This window comes from Cuculus canorus, chromosome 12 (genome assembly GCF_017976375.1).
Source record: "Cuculus canorus isolate bCucCan1 chromosome 12, bCucCan1.pri, whole genome shotgun sequence".
In the NCBI taxonomy this organism is placed as follows: domain Eukaryota; kingdom Metazoa; phylum Chordata; class Aves; order Cuculiformes; family Cuculidae; genus Cuculus; species Cuculus canorus.
In genome coordinates this window covers 924,761-943,960 of record NC_071412.1, presented here as the reverse complement: position 1 = coordinate 943,960, position 19,200 = coordinate 924,761, and the positions used below count along the sequence as shown (strand labels likewise).

The window sequence follows — 19,200 nt, the reverse complement described above, 5'->3', positions numbered from 1 at the left end:
ACGGACAGGGAAATGAGCAGGAGGAAGGTGTAGATGCTGGCTAGGATAATCCCTTTTGGCACGATGAGCCTGGTTTTGGTTTCTGGCTTTGTGATAGAGTGAAATAGCCTTGGAGTAAAAGAAGTAATCGAGCACCAATCTATTCTTAGTGGTTGCTGACTGCTGTCGGTGCTCAGCTGTCCTGCTGGGCTGCCGGCATTCAGGCCCCACCAGGAGCCAGGCTGTTCTACGGTGGAGATGGTCCGGTGAGTTTACTGGTTTAACTGGGAGGGGTAAGAGTTGGCCACAGCTTCAGGCAGGAGCCCGGTGTCACCTTGGGTTCTGTGCACTCCCCAAAGCAAAGGCAGCCTGCAGCGCTCCCTGCCCCTCCTGGCACAAAGCAGGTGGGAGGGCTGGAAAAGATCTTCGCCATGGAAAGAAAAAAGAAAACTTCGCCATGGAAAGGGTTGGATTCTGGCAGTCCTAGAAGCTTTCTCTTTACTTTCAGCGCTGTAAGGGTCTTGCCGGCAGCAGGAGCCACGTTACAGGGATGAGATCTGGCCCCACACACACCAGTCTGGCTGCACGCCTGCGCGAGGGCCGGCCCCGGTTCCACAGCCCAGCTCGCAGCCCATCTGCAAGGGGGTTTCCTGTAAGACACTCAAAGAATGGGCCCCGGCAGCCGTAGTGAAGTCCTCAATAGTGATTTTTATTAAATTAGTTGCTTTATAAAACATTGCGGATGTTGTAATTGTTAAGGTAATGATTCGCCCAACTGTAGGAACTGCTGCAGTTTGCTAAGCAAGTTTGTTTTTCAAATGAAAGAAAATGGCCGAGTCGTGAAAGATCCACCACAACCCAGGAGAGACCAAAGGAGCCTTCGCATTCTACACTTAAACCAGGCAATTAACTGTTAAAGAACACCCAACCCATACAGCTGCATTAGTAAAATTCAGGTGAATGGAAACTAAACTTCATCCTCAAGCCCGTAGCCGTTTTCCCAAAGCAGCAACTCCCTCCCTGCCCAGACCCCGTGCTCGGCGTGGACCGAGGCATCCCTGGTGCCTCTCCCCCTCCCCGTAACCTCAACACCCCAAGCACTAACGCAAGACGAAGCGATCATAACACTGCGCACACAATGCCCTTGCTGCAAACTGCTGCTGTTCAGAGCCCCCGGGGACAGTTAAGGCCGTGTCACTGAGCTGTGCTGGCTCTAATACTTGGCCCTGTTGAAATTCATCTCCAATTTCATGGCTGTTACTATAAAACCAAATAATAACAGTGGCGATTACCAGAATTTGGGGGTTTTAACCGCAATTTATAGAGCTTGTAAATGTCTTCATTCCAACCCCAGCCCAGGAAGCCGGTGCTTTAGCAGGGGCCCGCACGGAGCGAAGCCACCAGCGCAGCGACACTGCAGTTCTGATTGTAGCATTTGGCAGAATTTAAAGGAACGGAAGTTGTGCTACATGTTTAAGGGATTACGGGCAACAGAAAGACAACAGAAAGGGAGATAAATGTCACATGAAGTCTTCAAAGTCTTGTACATATTCACCATCGTAGCCTCCATAATCAGCCAGGTCATCTTTCATGGTCGCCTTCAAACCTCCACCAGGCACAACGCCTTTTTTCTTCTTTTTGGCTTTATTCTGCTTGAATAGAGAAAAAGAGAGCATGTTTACTTTGAAACCCACAGTGATTTCTCATTGCTGTAATTAGCAAAGCACCACTCTAATTAGCGTAACACCGCGTGTCTGTGGTTACGAGCACCAGCCAAAGAAACGCAGAGGCCAGGGGTTGGGGAATACCTAATTCAATTAAGGCATCTGATGTGGCTTTTAACACCACAGAGGCCGAGGATCTTCGTGGCCAAGAAAGGAAGTCCCAACTGCCCTTCACAGCAGGTTTTACAGTGAAGCCCTTCCCTGCCAGACCAGCGTGGCTGCAGCCCCCAGTGCCGACCAGGAACAGCCAGGAGAGAAGGGCATAAACCAGGGAGCACACAGACTTTTGGAATTCGTTTGGTTCAGCCGCAGGCTTCCCCCCCAAAGTGCAGTTCTAATTAAATTAATCATGCTTGCCCAACTCCAGACATAAGGCACTGTACAGGAACTCCAGGTGGCATTAAAGCGTTTCCCTCATGCCTGGAGTTAGGCTGCGCATCCCAGAGGAACGCCCGCCCCGGCACAGCCCGTCCACAAGGTTTCCTGCTTACATTTACAGTTGCTGCTCCTCTGACAGCACTTGGATTAGATTGCAAACAAACCAAGAGAGCAGCGCTGCTCAGCAGAACTGCTTGGCTCCAGAGAGACCTTAGAGCAGCTCCCAGCACTGAAAGGGGCTCTGGGAAAGCTGGGGAGGGGCTCTGGAACAGGGAGTGCAGGGATAGGATGAGGGGGAATGGTTTTGAGCTGAAAGAGGGGAGATTGAGATGAGATCTTAGGGAGAAATGTTCCCTGTGAGAGAGGGGAGGCCCTGGCCCAGGTTGCCCAGAGCAGTGGTGGCTGCCCCATCCCTGGGGGTGTTCCAGGCCAGGTTGGATGGGGCTCGGAGCCCCTGATCCAGTGGGAGGTGTCCCTGCCCATGGCAGGGGGTGGGACTGGATGGGCTTTGAGGTCCCTTCCAACGCAAACCATTGCATGACTGTCATTCCACTCCTATCTAATGATTCAATCACTGCACCCCAAACACCTGGAGCTTTAACACAGATGCATGCTATGAAACACAACATTTTACAGCACCAGTTCCAGTATTACATCCCCTTGTAAAACTCATCCTCTCCCTTGCTTGTGCCATTATCACTCCTTCATTTTCCATGACAGTATAAAAGTTCCAGTTATCTACTACTCCTAAGCTTTAGCAAAGACTTCAATCACTCACATAGCTGGTGTCATTCTGACACTGAACTCTAAAACAGGACTGGCTGCTGCCGCCCTGAGGTCAACATGAGCTGCTTTTACTCCGAGACAGCAGAAAATAAGAACAAGGTTCCATTTATGTAAATTACTGAAGGTTTTGTCTTGCGATCTCAAGATTCCGTCAGCTCCTCATCAGCTCACGCCATGAGGGGGGTTAACTCTAAGCCAGTACCCAAGGCTGGCGTTTGCTCTGCTCCTGCCTCTACCACAAGGAGCATTCCCACTGAGCCAGGCCCATTCCCACACTGCAGACGCCCCCTCCAGTGCTGCCCTTCCCGACACAGAAGCGCAGAACTCTTACCTTTTCCTGTTTTTGCTTTTCGCTGCATAGGACTGTCAGAGCGTTTGTGATCTTTTTCAAATCATCAACTTCCACTGCACCAGGGGAGGGGGGAGAAAAAAATTCATCAGTGTTGTTATTTCACTGCCTGCTGAGAACAACATCAACATCCTCTAAACACTAGAAATGAGCAGCAGCGAGGAGTACAGGCAGATGATTTAAATCACTAAGATGCAGACAGGGTCACTCTGGGCCTTACAGTCACTGTTACTGTTCCTGACAGCCCCTGGCAAGCAGCTCGAGTGCTGCAGGAGGTAAGACTTGAAATTAGAAGTTAGTGAACACAAAAGTCTAAGTGAGAAGGCATTTGAAATATGGATACAATGAAATACAGTAAAACATATCCAAAGGAGCGATGGCTAATGATCAGTTATGATCGTTATTAACATTCAGTGTCCACGAGGCAGCCAGTCCTTCACTTCACAAGACCTGGAACCCATATGAAATGCAGGTTCCCCGCCTCCTTCGGCCCCTGACCTCTGCGTTTGTACAGCGACAAGTCACTGCCCCGGTGCATGTGCAGATCCTGAGCAGTGAATTCACCAAATACCACAGACTACCACAAAGTTCAACTCGGAAAAAATGAGTTCAAGTCATTTTACCCCGTACAGTTCCATACGAATTCCAGAACCATTCATATTGCAGTCCCAGAACGACATGAACTCAATTCTCTAACAGTTCAAACGAGCTATTCACAGTGTCTGGGTCAGAGTTGTTATTTTAGGGATGGCTTCCAGGAAAACATGCAGGATTTAGATGAGCATAAAACCCCACCCTTTTAAACTGTCTCTAAGTCTCGTACAGGCACACCATCTGTAACAGAGCGTGCAGGGGAGGGAATCAGATACCAGGGAGTGAAAGGGAGGAGTTCCTCCCACGTATGAACCGCACAGACCCACCTCGAGGTAACGCTTGCTCTAACAGCACACTTTCACCCTCAGCCCAGCTCCGCCTCAGCTGGGCACTCCAGGATGTCTCCCAGGGAACTTACATGAAATACATACGTCTCGAACTAACGCTTCCAAAAACCCGGCGTAATGTAAGGATTTTTCATACTGTGTGATTTTCTCTTTTAGTAGTTTGCCAAATTCCGTGAAGTCTTCTTTGGAAGAGGGATTCATGGCATCTATTCCACAAGTGTTATTTACACCTGCAAAGGCAGAGGGAGTTCAAGGATCACAGACAATGCCAATACCAGAGGAAACAAGCAGCCTGGCTGATGTTCGGGTCCCTGCCTCCAGCGAGGCTTTGCACAACCAAAGCCGAGGTTCCGCACTTGCTCCCCGCTGGCTTCTACCACACAAAGCCAGCAGCCTGAGTTACCAGCCCACATGGCAAGAGATTCTGCTGCACAGCTCAGGAATACAAACCAACTATTCCCGGTCTCCAGAACAGTGTGCACTACATGAAGGCCCTTTTCCCCTATAGAGAGGATTCCTGGCTTGAGCCAGAAGCATCACATGTCTTTGGTTCTTTGCAGCTCCATTCAGTGTCCCTCCCCAGCACTGTGCTCGATCAGAACTCTCAGAGCAGAGCCTGCACTCATTAACAGGCAGTACAATTCTTGTCAGCAAGGAAATGCTTTCACGTGTGAAGCACGCTGCTGTGAATCAGCACCTTAGCTAGCTCAGTCCAAGCACAAAACCAGGATGAACTGCCTGAAGTCTCCTTTGTGCCAGGAAGCCAGCTCACACCTCAACCAGTGTTCCTAACAGCGAGCACCTCGCACAGACTGCCTGAAGTAAAGCACGCAGGAGCTGTGCTGTGCCAGGCTCCTCCTGTTAAAGCCACGCTGTGAAGCCCCCTCAGAACAGGAGACAGCACTTCTGTCTGTTTTCTTCCTTTCTACACACTCATCTTTTGACCAGGAGTACCAATAGGCTGGAAACGCAGTCAACCATCCTTTTCCTATCGCCTCCTGCCCTGACACATTCAGAAAAAGCACCTACTACTCTATAGACATTTTTGTGCTTCTACTTTATATACAGACGTTTGTGCTGCCGCAGCTGCATCGAGCTCCACACTTGGGCCCCGCACTTACCAAATGTTTCTTTTGCTAACTCGAGGTCCGACTCCTCTTGCAATTTCTTTAGCCGTAGTTTGTCTGCTAACTGTTCTTCTGGTGTGAGTTCTTTCTGTTCCTCCGGCACCTCTAACTGAATTAACACAGACACAGAGGGATGAGATTACATTCCATACCCCTGAGCAGAGGCCATACGAGCAGTTGTGTTTTTCCCAGTGCCACCTAAAGAGCTCACTCCTGCCCAGAACCGACACCACCCCAACAGCCGCCCCAGTGAAGGAGGACACCACCTCAGCACTCAATACTGTTTGATTCACAAGAAGTGGGCAGAAACACCTTAGTGCCAAGTTTCACACCCGAGTTATCACACAGTGCATATGAAAGCAGCAGAGCCAGACACTCCTTCAGTAAGGGGTTAAATTACAGAGCAATTAAAGCTACATCCCCAGGTGTTAGCAAGACAGGTGTTTGTTTTCTCAGACTGGTCAAGATCTTTACACTTCTTGTTCACCTTGAACAAAATAACCGAGCCTGCCCTCTGCAATTTATGAGGCCCAAAAGAAATAAGGTGTTACCCTTTTTTTAAGCTCCTCTTGCTTTTTCTTCTGTAGCTTCTCTTTTTCTTTTATTTTTTCTGCTATTTTCTTTTTGTCTGAAACTTTTGGCTCTGGAAAACATTGAACAACACAGCATTCACACTTGAGAGGGCTCTGGGTTTTTTGAGCAACTACATGAACTGAGCTACTCTGCTGGAATCCGAGCACAGGGAGTTGAGACAAGCGTTGTCACAGCCAACCCCAACCCTGTTTTGGGTTCAGTTCTTCAGAAACACCCATCTCTTCTGATGCTGCACAGAGAGCCACATGTTATTCTGAAGTCTTACCTTGTTTTACCTCCGCCTCCTTTACTTCTTCCTCTTCCTCCTCATCATCCCAGTTATCCTACAAAATAAGTTTGAATTAAGATTCTTGTACCAATACTTTCTACTTCGGGTAACATCAAACAGCAGCCTCTTTAAACCCTCACATCCCCGTTAACCTTATGGATGGGGAGAGGAGGCGGGGAGAGCCATGCACACAGCATTGGCCAAGGTGTTTCAGGACCAGCTCTTCCCATGAAAAAGGCAGCTTTTATTCCAAGAGTCAGAAGGCTCGTGTCAATACAGTTAGAAAAGCAAGATCATGAACATTCACATCAACACCCACCGCAGAACAGGGGTTTATTGTAATTGCTTTTATTACACATTACAAGATACTCGAATATCATCCAACGCACGCACCAGCCACCGCTGCAAACAGACAGCTCAGCTGAAACCATTCCAGATGAGAATCCAAAGGCCCGTTCCTTCCCGGACACACACTCTCTGCGCCGTGTGACACCAGCACGCCCCTCTCCCTCTGCTGGGAAAAGCATTCCTGCAGCTGCCTGGGAACTGCAACCCTCGGCTGAACACCAACCCTTGGCGCGGCAAACACGGCTGTGCTGCGTGCGGGAGGAGGGAGAGCAGCAGCGAGCAGGCAGAGGAACGCAGGCTGCCCACAAGCTTCTCACAGTCACAAGACCACAGAGCTTTTTTGACCAATGACTTTTTTTATAAGCAAAGCCTCCTCCCACAAACAAATCACTTGAGTGTTCTTCACCAGCCCTCACGTTCTGGAGAGTATTTCCAAAGTCTCAGCTGTGGTGGCTGCAGGAACTGTGTGCCTCCGGTTTTCCCCTTCAGCTTGGAATTCATGGCCGTGCTCTGTGGCCGCACAGCACCGTTCCCAGACCTCTTTCCTGGCAGAGCAGGAGCGTCCCACCGCCTCCTGCTCCTCACCACCGCGGTCCTGCAGCTGATCTGTGGTTCTCAGTACTACATGGTTTGATCAAATACAGAGGAGGCATTGCTCCCTGCAGACCCGATGGACTGAGGCTGTCAGCAGACTCGGAGAGCAGCAATTCTGCAGCTTCTTCCTGACGGTGACCTGGGTAAGGGCTATGAGAATACATATTCTTGTCCCAGTGCCACTGCGAACGCAAGCGCACAGCCTCTGCGTGGAAGTCAGCGCTCTAAAACTGATCTGAGGTCACAGCACACGGTACTCGGCATGTACACAGCAGAAGGGAAAGCCAAGATCCCACAGCAATCTAATTTTAGTCGCCTGTTCCAATCCAGCTCACAAGCTTTGACGAGACCAGGTCTGCACACAACTCGCGCTGCTGTCAGCCCCACATCACAGGTAAGCTCAAAACCCACAAATCCCAAATCGGCCGACTTCCACTTCAGCACAAAAACACAGGAGGGCACAGAACTATTTATTAATTTTTAAGGGTTGCTACTGGCACGGCAAAATAAAAGACTCTGGCGGAAGAGCTCGGTGTTTCACTGCAATGTGCTGATCCAAGCAGGACACCAGTGTTCCCCAACCAGCTCACTCCGGTTAATTGGCACTTGTAAGGGATTCAGCTTCCCATCCACATTCCAAGAAGCTGACTTGAATTTGAAGCAGCATTATATTAGCTGATCCCTAATTAGAAGATTGTTACACCCACTTCTTAAATAGCTTTTTTCTTTACTGCTGTATGCAGCTTCCTGCCTTACCCCTTGTCCTGTCCTTCACAGATGGATTTTAAAATCCAGGATTCTACTTCATGGAGCAAAGCCCCGGAGAAGGGCACAGCGCAGGCCTGGCTCACACGGCAGCGATACAAAGCCACACAGAAATGGCAGAGCCTTTGGAAGGCAGCACAGGTGCCTGTCGCCCGCCCCAGCCTCCGCCCGCACTGTCCTGAGGTGCGATTTCAGATCTTGACTGGAGCGGAAGGGATGGTGAGCCGGGAGCCTGTCCTCAACCACACAACACCACCGGAGCTGGGATCGGGGCGCTCTGGAGGGGCAGCCGCCAGCCACTGCCACCCCATGGTGTGCTTTTCCACCTGCCGCACAAGGACAGGCCTGGTCTCCCAGCTGTGCCAAACGCTGCCTTGCTCTTCTCCAAGCAGGGTTTTTAAACAGCAACTGAACTGGATTGTTTAACAGTCTGGGCAGGTCTTAATTCTTGATTTTTCTTTTTGCTTACGGGGGGGAGGGGAGCATCCAAACACTCACCTGTTTCTGTGGTTTACAAATTCCTTCAGCTCTCCTGGAGGACAAGAAAATGGCCCTAATGCTGATCTTTGCACAGATACCGAGCGATTCAAAGAGGACATCTTTATTCCAAAATAGCCACTAAAGAAGCTAAAACCTCGGAGTGCTTCAACCATACAGTTACACATGCTCCTCTAAAATAAGGCTACTGAAAGCATTCCCATTTCATGTAAATAAGCCCCAGAGGAGAGCAGCATCCTGATGACTTCACAAGCTCCGTCACGCATACCCTAAACACATGTTGTGCACTTTCTTCCCCCAGTCCCAGAGGACGTGACTGGAGAGGCCCAGGCGCTCCAGTCGTTGGGTGTCCGGCTGAACATGAGCAATCTCCTTCAAAGGGCCCAGACGGTGCCACGCCAGAGGCTGTCGCCTGGACGGTAACAGGCATGCTTCCCAGGTCTGACTTTGTTCAGCATGGAATTGCCCAAGAGTAAACATGAAAATTCCTTGGCAGGAGGCCCGTCTTGGGAAACCGGGAACACTGGCGAGGGGTTTGTTACCGAAGAGCGTTCTCACTTTAAATCCAGGGAAGTTAAAGTTTCCTGAAATGAACAGTTACTTCAAGTTCTTTACTAAAATCACTTCCACAATAACCTGCAGAATCTGAACACACAAAACACATTCCAAAGTATGGAATACAGACCTAAAGGCAAATCCACACTCAGAAAACACTTTGCGCTTCTCCTTCAGACCATGTCCTTTTCCTCAGGCAGGGACTAGCTCCAGAACCAAAACCATAATCACATAATCATGGAATGGTTTGGGTTGGAATGGACCTCAAAGCCCATCCATTCCCACCCCCTGCCATGGGCAGGGACACCTCCCACTGGCTCAGGGGCTTCAAGCCCCATCCAACCTGGCCTTGAACACCTCCAGGGATGGGTCAGCCACCACTGCTCTGGGCAGCCTGGGCCAGTGTTTCAATCCCTTGGGAAGAGCTGTGTTCTTACTGCATGTGGAAAAACTGTGGAAATCCCTTACTCAAACAGCCTCAGAACATCTTGGTGTCTTCAGGAGAACTAGAGTTATTTTAGGGTCCAGGTCCTGGGACACATTCCAACACAGCAACAAGTTCCTCACTTCCAAAGGACAGAGGAAAAGCCCCCCAAGGGACACACAACCTAAGATACACATGTATAAACACACAAAGATAAATTATATATATGTGCCTATAGATCCAGGCTAACCACACTCTTTACAAGTGACTGCAGCCGCCACACAGACACCTTTCCTCATTCAGCCTGCTGCAAGGAGATACCCACGATAACCACAGGGCGTGGGCGTTGTTACATTTCAGAAGGAAAATGGACAGCCCGTACCTCTCAAAACTTTAACTTCTTGTTTTAAGGGAAGATGAGCTCCTTTTTCCAAGCTATTTATAAAAGGAGACCTAGCCTGAGCTCCAAGGACAACAGCACTGCTGCTTTTCACATGCTCTGGTAACAGCTGGCGCCCAAAGAACAATCCTGGTGAGCAGCGCTGCCCCGCTCCAGCTTCCAGGTCATGCCCTGCAAGTGCCCACTGCCATACTCCAGCACCTTGATTGGAATAACACCAGGTCTTTCCCAACTGACCCATTTCTATTCCTCACATTCTTCAAGCCCGTTCCTTGAATGGTCCCTGGCACCGCTCTGCATGCTGTCCATACAAACATGGAGCACACAGAGGTTTCCAAAGCCTCCACCATCCACTCACCCAGGCCTCATGCGGGGCAGCTGGAAATAAGCGGAAAAACAGGCTTTTAAGGAAGCTCTGCTTTCCTGAGCCTCAGAAATGAATGTCTACATGCGTTAATATGGATTCTATGCAGACATCGCTCCTTTACGCACAGTAAAAATCCGTTTCAAACAGTGCCTTAAGCAAATGCTTCATAAGCGTGGTGGGAAGCAGCTGAGCCAGCCTGCTGTGCTTCCAGCTGTGGCGGTGGGTGGAGAACGAAGAAAAAACAGGTGGCAAAGACGTTACCGCACTGGAGTTTGTGGTCAACAGCAACAGCAGGAATACCGCGCTGCCTCCATTAAATCCCATCCTCACGTTTCACGCAGCACAGCAGACGCGGAGCTGCAGCTCTGAAGGCCACGGCGAGTGACGGGAACCGCCCGCGAAGGGGGAAGGGGACCCAGGGAAGCCGGCTGGGAAGGGGAAAGCGACCGGGGAGCCCGAGGAAGCGGCCAGGAAAGCACCCGTGAGCCTGGCGAGCAGCTGACGCGCCCACCCCACCCCGAGCACAGGGGACGCCTCTCCGGGCTCTCCCGCTGCTTTTCTCCCCCGGCAGAACCAAGGCGGCGGAGCCGAGCCCGGGGGCCTCGTTTGTCGCTCCGGGCCGCGCGGCCTCAGCTCTCTCCCCCGCCTCCCCGCGGCCCTGTCCGGCCCGGCCGCACCTTCACGTCGTCCTCCTCATCCTCGCCGGCCCAGCGGTCCCCGGCCACTCCCGGCACCAGCCGCTTCGCCACCGGCTCCACCACCTCGAAGCTGTCGGCGTCTGAAGGGGAGAGGAGAGCGGGTGAGCGCGGGCGGGGCGGCAGCGGCCGCCACCCGGCCCCACCGGCCCCGCCACCCACCCCACGAGTCCGCCGCCTCCGCCGCCATCTTCCCGCGCGGGGTGGGCAGGGGAGGGGCGCGGCCAGAGCGGCCGCGGGCAGTGCCGAGCGCGGGGCACGCCGGGACGGCGGCGGACAGAGAGGAGGGGGCGGGGGAGCGCCCCCTCGAGGCTCCGCCCGCCGAGGGGAGCTGAGGGGCGCGGCCAGAGCGGCCGCGCGCAGGGCAGGCCGGGACGGCGGCGGACTGACTATGGGGCAAGGAGCGCCGCTCCGCCCACTGAGGAGGGGGGGCGCGGGCAGAGCGGCCGCGCGCGGGGCACGCCGGGACGGCGGCGGACTGAGGGGGCAATAGGGGTGTGCTGGGACAAGTGGGGGCTGATACAAAGGGTCATTTAAGCTAAAGCAGAGTTCAGTTTCATCTCAGTAATTGGGTGTTTTGAAAGTCAGACAGAATATCCCTAAAATAGCTTGTTTTCAATAGCAAGTTTCGTTGCAAACAGTTTTTTTTTGCAGCCTCTGCTCATTCTCTGAGCCGATTGCACCCTTTGTGCAGTGGGACCTGGGCTGGAGGGGCGTCTCTGAGATCCCCTTGTCTGCCCCCAGCTCAAGCGCACGGCCAGGCAGAGCTGGCTCTAAAGCTTCAAATTCATAGAATCATAGAATCATGGAAAAGTTTGGGTTGGAAGGGCTTAAAGCCCATCCAGTTCCTGCCCCTGCCATGGGCAGGGACACCTCCCACTGGCTCAGGCTGCCCAAGGCCCATCCAACCTGGCCTTGAACACCTCCAGGGATGGGGCAGCCACAGCTTCCCTGGGCAACCTGGGCCAGTGGCCCACCACTCTCACGGTGAAGAAATTCTTCCTTATATCAAGCCTAAATCCGCCCCCTCTCCGGTTTATACCCATTGCCCCTCATCCTACCACCACAAGCCTTTATGAATAGTCCTCATCCAGCTTTCTTGTAGGCCTCAAATTAGCAGAGATTTGTCTGTTGTGAAGTTCCATCATAACGTCATGACCTTCCAGTGCCTGAAGGGGCTACAAGAAATCTGAGAAAGGACTGTCTACAAGGGCTTGGAGTGATAGGATGAGGGAGAATGGCTTTAAATTGGAGATGGGAAGATTTAAGACTAGACGTAAGGAGGAGCTCCTTCACAGTGACAGTGGGGAGGCCCTGGCCCAGGTTGCCCAGGGAAGCTGTGGCTGCCCCACCCCGAAGGTGTTCCAGGCCAGGTTGGATGGGGCTTTGAGCCCCCTGAGCCAGTGCAGTGGGAGGTGTCCCTGCCCATGGCAGGGGGTTGGAACTGGATGGGCTTTAAGGTCCCTTCCAACCCAAACTATTCTATGATTTAAATAAGTCCTTGGAAAGTAATAGAATATCCATAAGATTTCTGGGAAAAGTTATCCACATGCATGTAAGTGGGAAATTTATTCTGTCCCAGCTCTTTTCTCCCTGCACACGATTGATGGAGATCGCTCCCTCGTGTTGCCCACATTTGATAAAAGATGCTTGCTGTCTAAACCTCCAAAATGAGTCTGAAGAGAGTTTATTTGCCGGCATTTTTGGCATCAGTGCAAAGGGCAGCAGGAATGAGAAGAGCAGAGCTGAGGGGGGCGGGATTGAGAACAGCAGAGATGAAGGTAATAGGAAGGAGGGTGAGTGGAAATGAGGGCAGTGAGGGGCCAAGGGGACCAGGGCTGAGAGGAGAGAGACCTCAGTGGCTCCATAGCTCTGGTTCCATTAGAGGTTCACAGACCTCCGTCACAGACCTGGTGATGATGGACGCTCCTCACTGGATCTTCCTGATGGAGCTGGTTAAAAGTGGAGGACACGTTTGTCTCAGGACTGAACATCAAAGCTGACCGTGCAGCAGTTCATCTCCTTCTGCCTTGGCAAATATCACACACAGAAAAGCTGGGAACATTCACTTCATCCAGTTTAGTTCACTGCCACCCCCCAACTCTCTCATTTCTGTGAGAATCCGAGTGAGTAAGCACAAAATCTTTGAAGACAATAAATTTAGAAGACCATATCTTTCATACAAGTGGAATGATCTGCAATACTGAGAAAGATGTTAGGTAGGAAAAATATGACTTCCACATTTATCACCCTTTTTTTGTTGTTAGCCATTTACCAGACAGTATAAATACAGTCGAGACGTAACTGCAGATCAAATCATGGCCATGGTTATTTCCTCACCAAGTCTGCACGGATTTTCCAGGGTGCTGCAAGGATCATTATGGAACTGCCAAGAACTGTGCGATGACTGGGAACATGTTAATTATAAAAGTATTACCTATTTACAAAGCACATTTGAAGTAAACTAAACATTTGGATTAAGCAGTGAGGTATTATTTCCATTGTACAGATGAGGAAATTAAGGGAAAACAAAGGGAAAAACCCAGCTCAGCACCACTCCAAGTCAGAGGAACTGCTGCCAGCAACCCAAACGGTTCGCGGTTTGGAGCAGCTGGAAGGTTTCTGCTTCAGAGGAGAAACTGATAATAATGAGACGTGGACATTTTACAGCGGATCCCAGCTGGAATATTGAAAGACAGACTCAAAACAAGCCTATCTTATGAGAGCCTGCTGTAACAATTCTAGTACATAAACCACATCTATTTGTTTTCTTGTTCAGCCTCCAACATCCTTACCTTTTAAAATGCACACAATTATCCTCCTGTTTTAAGGCTGAAAACTGACAGGAGAAATGCCTCACTTTAGAGATAAGTCTTCACTGAAGGATGAGATCAGCTAAAAATCATAAAAAGCAGTACTCAAGAGTACTCAAGTATAAATATTTGATATAAATCTTTGTGATGCTGCATACCAGAAGTGACTGCAGAAGAATGACGCATTTGTAGAACATGGGTTCTCTTCCTGTGGTATTTTACAGGATTCATCCTATCCGAACAATGGTATTTTTTCAAGTATCAAAACAAGAGAGCAAACCCATGTCACATAGATCCACACAAGTCATCAACTGAGGAACGCTGCCTGTTTCAGGAATGCCCTGCTGATGGTGAAAGACGTTATTCCAACAGCAGAGTGATCCATCTCCCTTGGAACCCACCAGAACAAACTTGGCCAGCCTCGCAGGTACCATCCCAGCAGGTCCCCTCAGGTTTTCCGGTGACAGCAGGCTGTGGATGTTCACTTCCTGGCCTCAACTCCTTGAATCCTATTAAACGATAACGTTGCAGTCTGTGCCAGATTCATCTCAACCATGGAAACATTGGTTTTACGCTGACATTTTTGCTCTGCAGAGGTGGCTCCCCAGCCCCTTCGGATGGATGCACGGGAGGACGGGAGGTGGCATGGCTAAGTTTCCCAGTTCTTCATGCTTCAGCGTATGCAGTTCTTCTCCAGTCCTCACTTTGAAGAAAGAATGACAGCAAAGGGCACATGACTGCTTCAGCAGCCACAATCCCCTGCGATACAGGCATCTCACTCCAGGCAGGGGCTTGCCCTAGTTTTTGTATCAAATGTGAGGTTAAGAACCTCATCATTTGCTTTCATTTACTAATGATGCTGCAGCCAGCAGACAGACCGGGCAGATTTCCAGCCACTCCAGCTTCTCCTCCTCTGCTCCTTCGTGGTCCCTCTCCCCACTGGGGCTGGACATGGTACCAGCTGTGCCAACCCAACCATCAGTGCAACTGCCCTGGAACTCAGATGGTGGAAAGAACCACGCTCGGTGAGGGGACACGATGTGCTTCAACAACTCTTGCTGCGAGAGGAAACTGTCCCGGCGGCTCTGCTGCTAGTGGCGGAGTGAGCCAGCACCACTCCCGCCAGCATTCCATCCTCCGCCACCACAACACTCACACACCTGACCATCTCTGATAAGGCATTAAGTGCTCTGTTTGAAGAAGATACGCCTGCTTAGCATGCCTTTGGGGGACACAGCTTGTGTTTGGGGAGGGTTTTAATGAGGTCTTGAAACATTCAGGCTTTCTGATACATTCCAAAAGTAATGAACAACTGCTTTCTTACACAGACAGATGGTGGAATGAATCAAAGGTGGAAAGGGAGGTTCTATGACCAAGCGGAACACTGTTCTAGCAACACAGCAAGCTGAGGAAAGACGAAGATCGAACACGTGTTGCTCAAATAAGTGTAGAAGATATTGTTTTGCTGTCAGAACGGAGAATGCTCAAACCTAGAAGAGAATTCATCCAGACAGGTAAAATTTACACACAATCCAGCACGAGATCACAAATGAAATCATTAAGAACTTCGGAAAACAGGGCGTTTTGTTTTGTAAAAATACATAGAATTGGAATAAATGACCCAGCTACAAGGCTGACCGCTTGCGTTGCACAGTTCTGCATTCAAGATAAGTAATGCACACAGCTTAGCCCCCCCCAGGGGACCAATGTCAGCTTTGGTGTGCCCAGCACCATCCAGCCTCTCATCAGGAACGGGCAGCCTCACCCGCGAGACTTTATGAGATGAAAATAAAACCTGATGGATTACAACTCTGCAAAGATGGTTTAGGCCAGAAGCATCTGACACTTTCAGGAGCTTACATTAATAAGCAGGTAGGCTCATTCTGCAAAGGAAGTTCAGAATGATAAATACCAGACTTGTAGCACATCAAAATATTCATATTTAATGTTTACGAAGCAGACTCTGTTATTCTGTTGTGCATCTATGCAGAACTAAACCCCTTACTTCACACTTCAATGTCCTCCTGACCTGATTATCACAACACAGATACAGCTGTAAAGTGCAGTATAAGCTTTGGTTTCCTTAACTAAAGAAAGCACTTTGGGAATGGTTTCAGCCAAGCACAGCATCCGGTGGGTGAGGACATTCTTGGAGCGGGTGACCTTCTCTTACAGCCAGAGAAAAGCCAGGAGCTACTTAACAAAAACCACTGCTTTCTGGTGGGCCGGTGACTTGTAAAGCAGTGCTACTACGTCAATGACTTTGAGAAACGTGGAAAAATTCCACCTTAAACAAGGATTAAACTAATTAAAACCCTTTAATTTAGATTCACATCTTAGTGAACGACTGAAAAAAAGCTGGCAAACCCAGCAGCAGTTCAGATCCAAGCCGACCACTTCCAAAAGCCATCATTCATTTCAGATCCATCGTGTCGACATAAACCCAGGAAGGACCGGGATGGCTACAGGGCTCACACGTCTGCGCAAAAGCATGTGTAAAGGTAATGTTATGTACATTTTATTTCAATAAAGACATAAGACAAACAGCGTAAAGATGCCCGGATGCCCTAAAGATAAATACATTTAAAAGATTCTCATTAAAATGAATCTGTAGTATTTCTTTCCTGCAAGCAAAATACTTTTCTTTAAATACAAAAAAAATCAGTATTCTGAATTGCAAATGTTTTCACTTGGTTTTGCAGAAAATCTGCCATGATGATTTTTTTTTTTTTTAATGAATAAGGATTTTCCACAAAACAGGCTTGCTCTACATGCTATTTTAAACAGCTCAGTGACACAATGTGCTAGCTACGTACACAACAGAGAATATAGTAAGAAAACACTCAACCTGATGAAAAGTTAAAATCTTCATTAATACACTGGAAAAAGTTGACATAACTCATGCCTTTTAAAATCAAAAATACAAAAATTAAATGTCTTCCTAAAAAGATTTTCCTTATTTTAAGGACTCATTTGAAAATGAAGCTGCATGTAATTTGTACAATAAAATTGTACAAGTAAACAGGTAATATACATAAAAAATTAATTGACATACTTCTCAATTATCAGTTGTCCACCTTTAATTTCCAATACTGTACTTTCTTAACAAGCATACAAAATATCAAACTTCTCTTTAGAAAAAGTGCCGTTCTGTGACATCTTTCACACAAAAACAGTCTGAGCCTGTGGCGCGTTAATGCAGTCGAGAGGCAAAGCATCCTAACTTTTAACAAATTATACCCTCCATAAAAAGCCTCCGGAAAAGGAGATTACACACCGTTATAAAAATATCCACCTCTGGTAGTGGCTGCATTAGAGACCCAAGGCTGAGAGACTATTTCCATAGAGCGGAGGAGCCGCTCCGAGCGGAGGGGCCGCGCCAGTGGCGTGGGAGTGTACGGTACCACAGGATTGTGCACGGTTGCTGCCCGGTCCCTGCGCTGTCACTCGGGGCCTAGAACTGATTGTAACGGCGAGTGCCACAGAGGTACCGCCAGCCCATGCGAACCACCTTACAACACTGAGCCACTGTGCGCAATGCTTCGGTCTTGCAGGAGACAGAAGGCAGCGGTGATGGAATCGCGGCAAACCTACCGGGGGACCGAGCTTGTTCTCCTGTCAAGATCTGCACGCACAGTACAGTCTGAGGTATTCCTTGTCCGTCCTTGTTTGTGCCACTGCCAGGTCTTGTCTGTCCGGAGTACACGCCATCACAACAGTTTAAAATATTCTGGATATTAGTAACTCTTATATTCTTCTTATCTAGCCAGTCTCTTGATCTTTGAAAAGATTTCGACTACAGTAGAATATTACAGAAAGAAAATATAAATGCAGGGGTTTTTTTCCTTTCTAAATGAAACTTATGTGGGCTAAAACTAGAGAATATTTTAAACAAATATACAGGATGCAGGCAGACGAAGCAGGAAAACGGCCATCCAACGGTTTAATAAAAAACTAAGAATATTTGGCTATTTCCAGAAAAACTATGAAGCGCCTCAACTAAAAGGAATGCATAATGAACTTCTAGTCTAATACAGGTCAAAAATGTAAAAAGGTTATAAACCTGAACAGGAAAAATAAAACAACTTGTACTGGCCATTCCTGTTGAAATGAGAATCTCGAAAGTAACAGAGAAGTGGCTACAAACCCACTTAGAGCACCGAACAGAGAGAAAACACGAGTCCATTTTCAATCTCTGTTGTATCATAAAATCCTGTGTCGCGACAGGTCAAACTGCTGGTGGCAGAAACAGAATTCTTTATAAACTGCAGATGTCCTGGACATAAAAAATTTCATTGGAGTCGCACTAGTTCTAAAGACTTTTCTGTTCTCGCCTACCTACGGTGTTGGACTGCGTGGTTCCGAATGAATCCAATCTCAGATATAGAAAGTCTCTTCCTGTAACCCTTGCTTATTGTCGGGCACCAAAGATAAGAAAAGCAAGACGGGGTACAAAAATGCAAAATTTCAACAGTAATGGCAATGTTTTGTTTTAGTCCAAAAGGGTCCTGCATTTTCTCCCCCTTCAGCGGTTCGACAGAAGGCTTTAGTCGGGGGGTAGCAAGTCATGCAAGCGAAATCTGTCTCGGATGTGAGGTCGGACATCTTCGTTCTGCAGGGAAATAAAAAGGAGCCAGTTTTAGGAAGATGAACACAGCTATCGCTAGGATTTTAATAGCGTCAGCTTTCCAACAGCAGTGTTTTGACACAACAAAATACAAGCCATAAACCTAGAATCATAAAATGCTCTGAGTTGGAAGGGACCTTTACAGGTCATCCAGTCCAACCCCCAAACTTATGTAATTACAAGAGATACAGAAACAGCTACGTAACATTCCCAACCATTTAGGAGTTATTTATTTAGGAGTCAGTCAAGGGAGGTGATTCTGCCCCTCTGCTCTCCTAAGACCCCACCTGGATCCCTGTGTCCGGTTCCAGAGGCCTCGGCACAGGAAGGACGTGGAGCTGTTGGAGCAAGTCCAGAGGAGGCCATGGAGATGATCCGAGGGCTGGAGCACCTCTCATATGAGGAAAGGCTGAGAGCTGGGAATGTTCAGCCTGGAGAAGAGAAGGCTCCAGGAGACCTTAGAGCGACCTTCAAGTACTGAAAGGGGCTCCAGGAAAGCTGGGGAGGGGACTTTTTACAAGGGCCTGGAGTGATAAGGAGGAATGGTTTTAAATTGGAGAGGGTAAGATTTAGATTAGCTGTTAGGAAGAAATGTTTTCCTGTGACAGTGGTGAGGCCCTGGCCCAGGCTGCCCAGAGAATCTGTGGCTGTCCCATCCCTGGAGGGCTTTGAGCTCCCTGATCCTGTGGGAGGTGGAACTAAATGGGCTTTGACGTCCCTTCCAACCCAAACCATTCTATGATTCCATGATTCCATGATTTGCTTTTTAATGATAAAGGCGCGTACCACAGCCAGCAGCAGGCGTTATCTGATCTAAATGCCTGCAAATTCTGTTTCGTTGTAACTCATGTTACAATTGTCCATTTCTCGATGAAAAGCACTGTTAGAAATAACAACACTGTCCTTTACAGTACTGAATTCCTTGTGCCAACTCCAGTTCCTCCCCAGAGAGACATACCTGACTTGTA

General features: G+C 49.0%; 2 protein-coding genes across 3 annotated transcripts in view; both read right to left on the bottom strand.

Moving 5' to 3' along the window:
* Positions 1 to 667: 667 nt before the first annotated feature.
* Positions 668 to 11,095, bottom strand: EIF3J (eukaryotic translation initiation factor 3 subunit J). Of its 2 annotated transcripts, none has more exons than XM_054077240.1 (8): positions 10,955 to 11,095; positions 10,775 to 10,875; positions 6,144 to 6,201; positions 5,836 to 5,927; positions 5,279 to 5,393; positions 4,229 to 4,387; positions 3,199 to 3,272; positions 668 to 1,631 (listed from the first exon to the last, which is right to left on the bottom strand). In XM_054077240.1, the coding sequence occupies exons 1-8, from the start codon at positions 10,980 to 10,982 to the stop codon at positions 1,500 to 1,502; spliced, it is 759 nt and encodes a 252-aa protein (XP_053933215.1). In that variant the 5' UTR covers positions 10,983 to 11,095; the 3' UTR covers positions 668 to 1,499. The 2 variants fall into 2 exon arrangements, with proteins under 2 accessions (XP_053933215.1, XP_053933214.1); XM_054077239.1 differs by having other exon boundaries at positions 668 to 1,628; positions 10,955 to 11,089.
* A 3,324-nt stretch (positions 11,096 to 14,419) lies between these two features.
* The window catches only part of CTDSPL2 (CTD small phosphatase like 2), a 39,913-nt gene continuing 35,132 nt past the window's right edge, over positions 14,420 to 19,200 (bottom strand). The window contains 1 exon segment of the mRNA XM_054077140.1: positions 14,420 to 18,217. Coding sequence (XP_053933115.1) covers positions 18,152 to 18,217 — 66 coding nt within the window. The 3' untranslated portion in view covers positions 14,420 to 18,151.

Bases quoted from the DNA above. Each gene is read 5' to 3' on its own strand.
- EIF3J (XM_054077240.1), bottom strand. From the start codon at position 10,982: ATGGCGGCGGAGGCGGCGGACTCGTGGG. The intron at 10,876-10,954 runs GTGGGTGGCGGG...TCTCCCCTTCAG, and splicing joins GGAGGCGGCGGACTCGTGGG to ACGCCGACAGCTTCGAGGTG. The intron at 6,202-10,774 runs GTGCGGCCGGGC...CTTATTTTGTAG, and splicing joins ATGAGGAGGACGACGTGAAG to GATAACTGGGATGATGAGGA.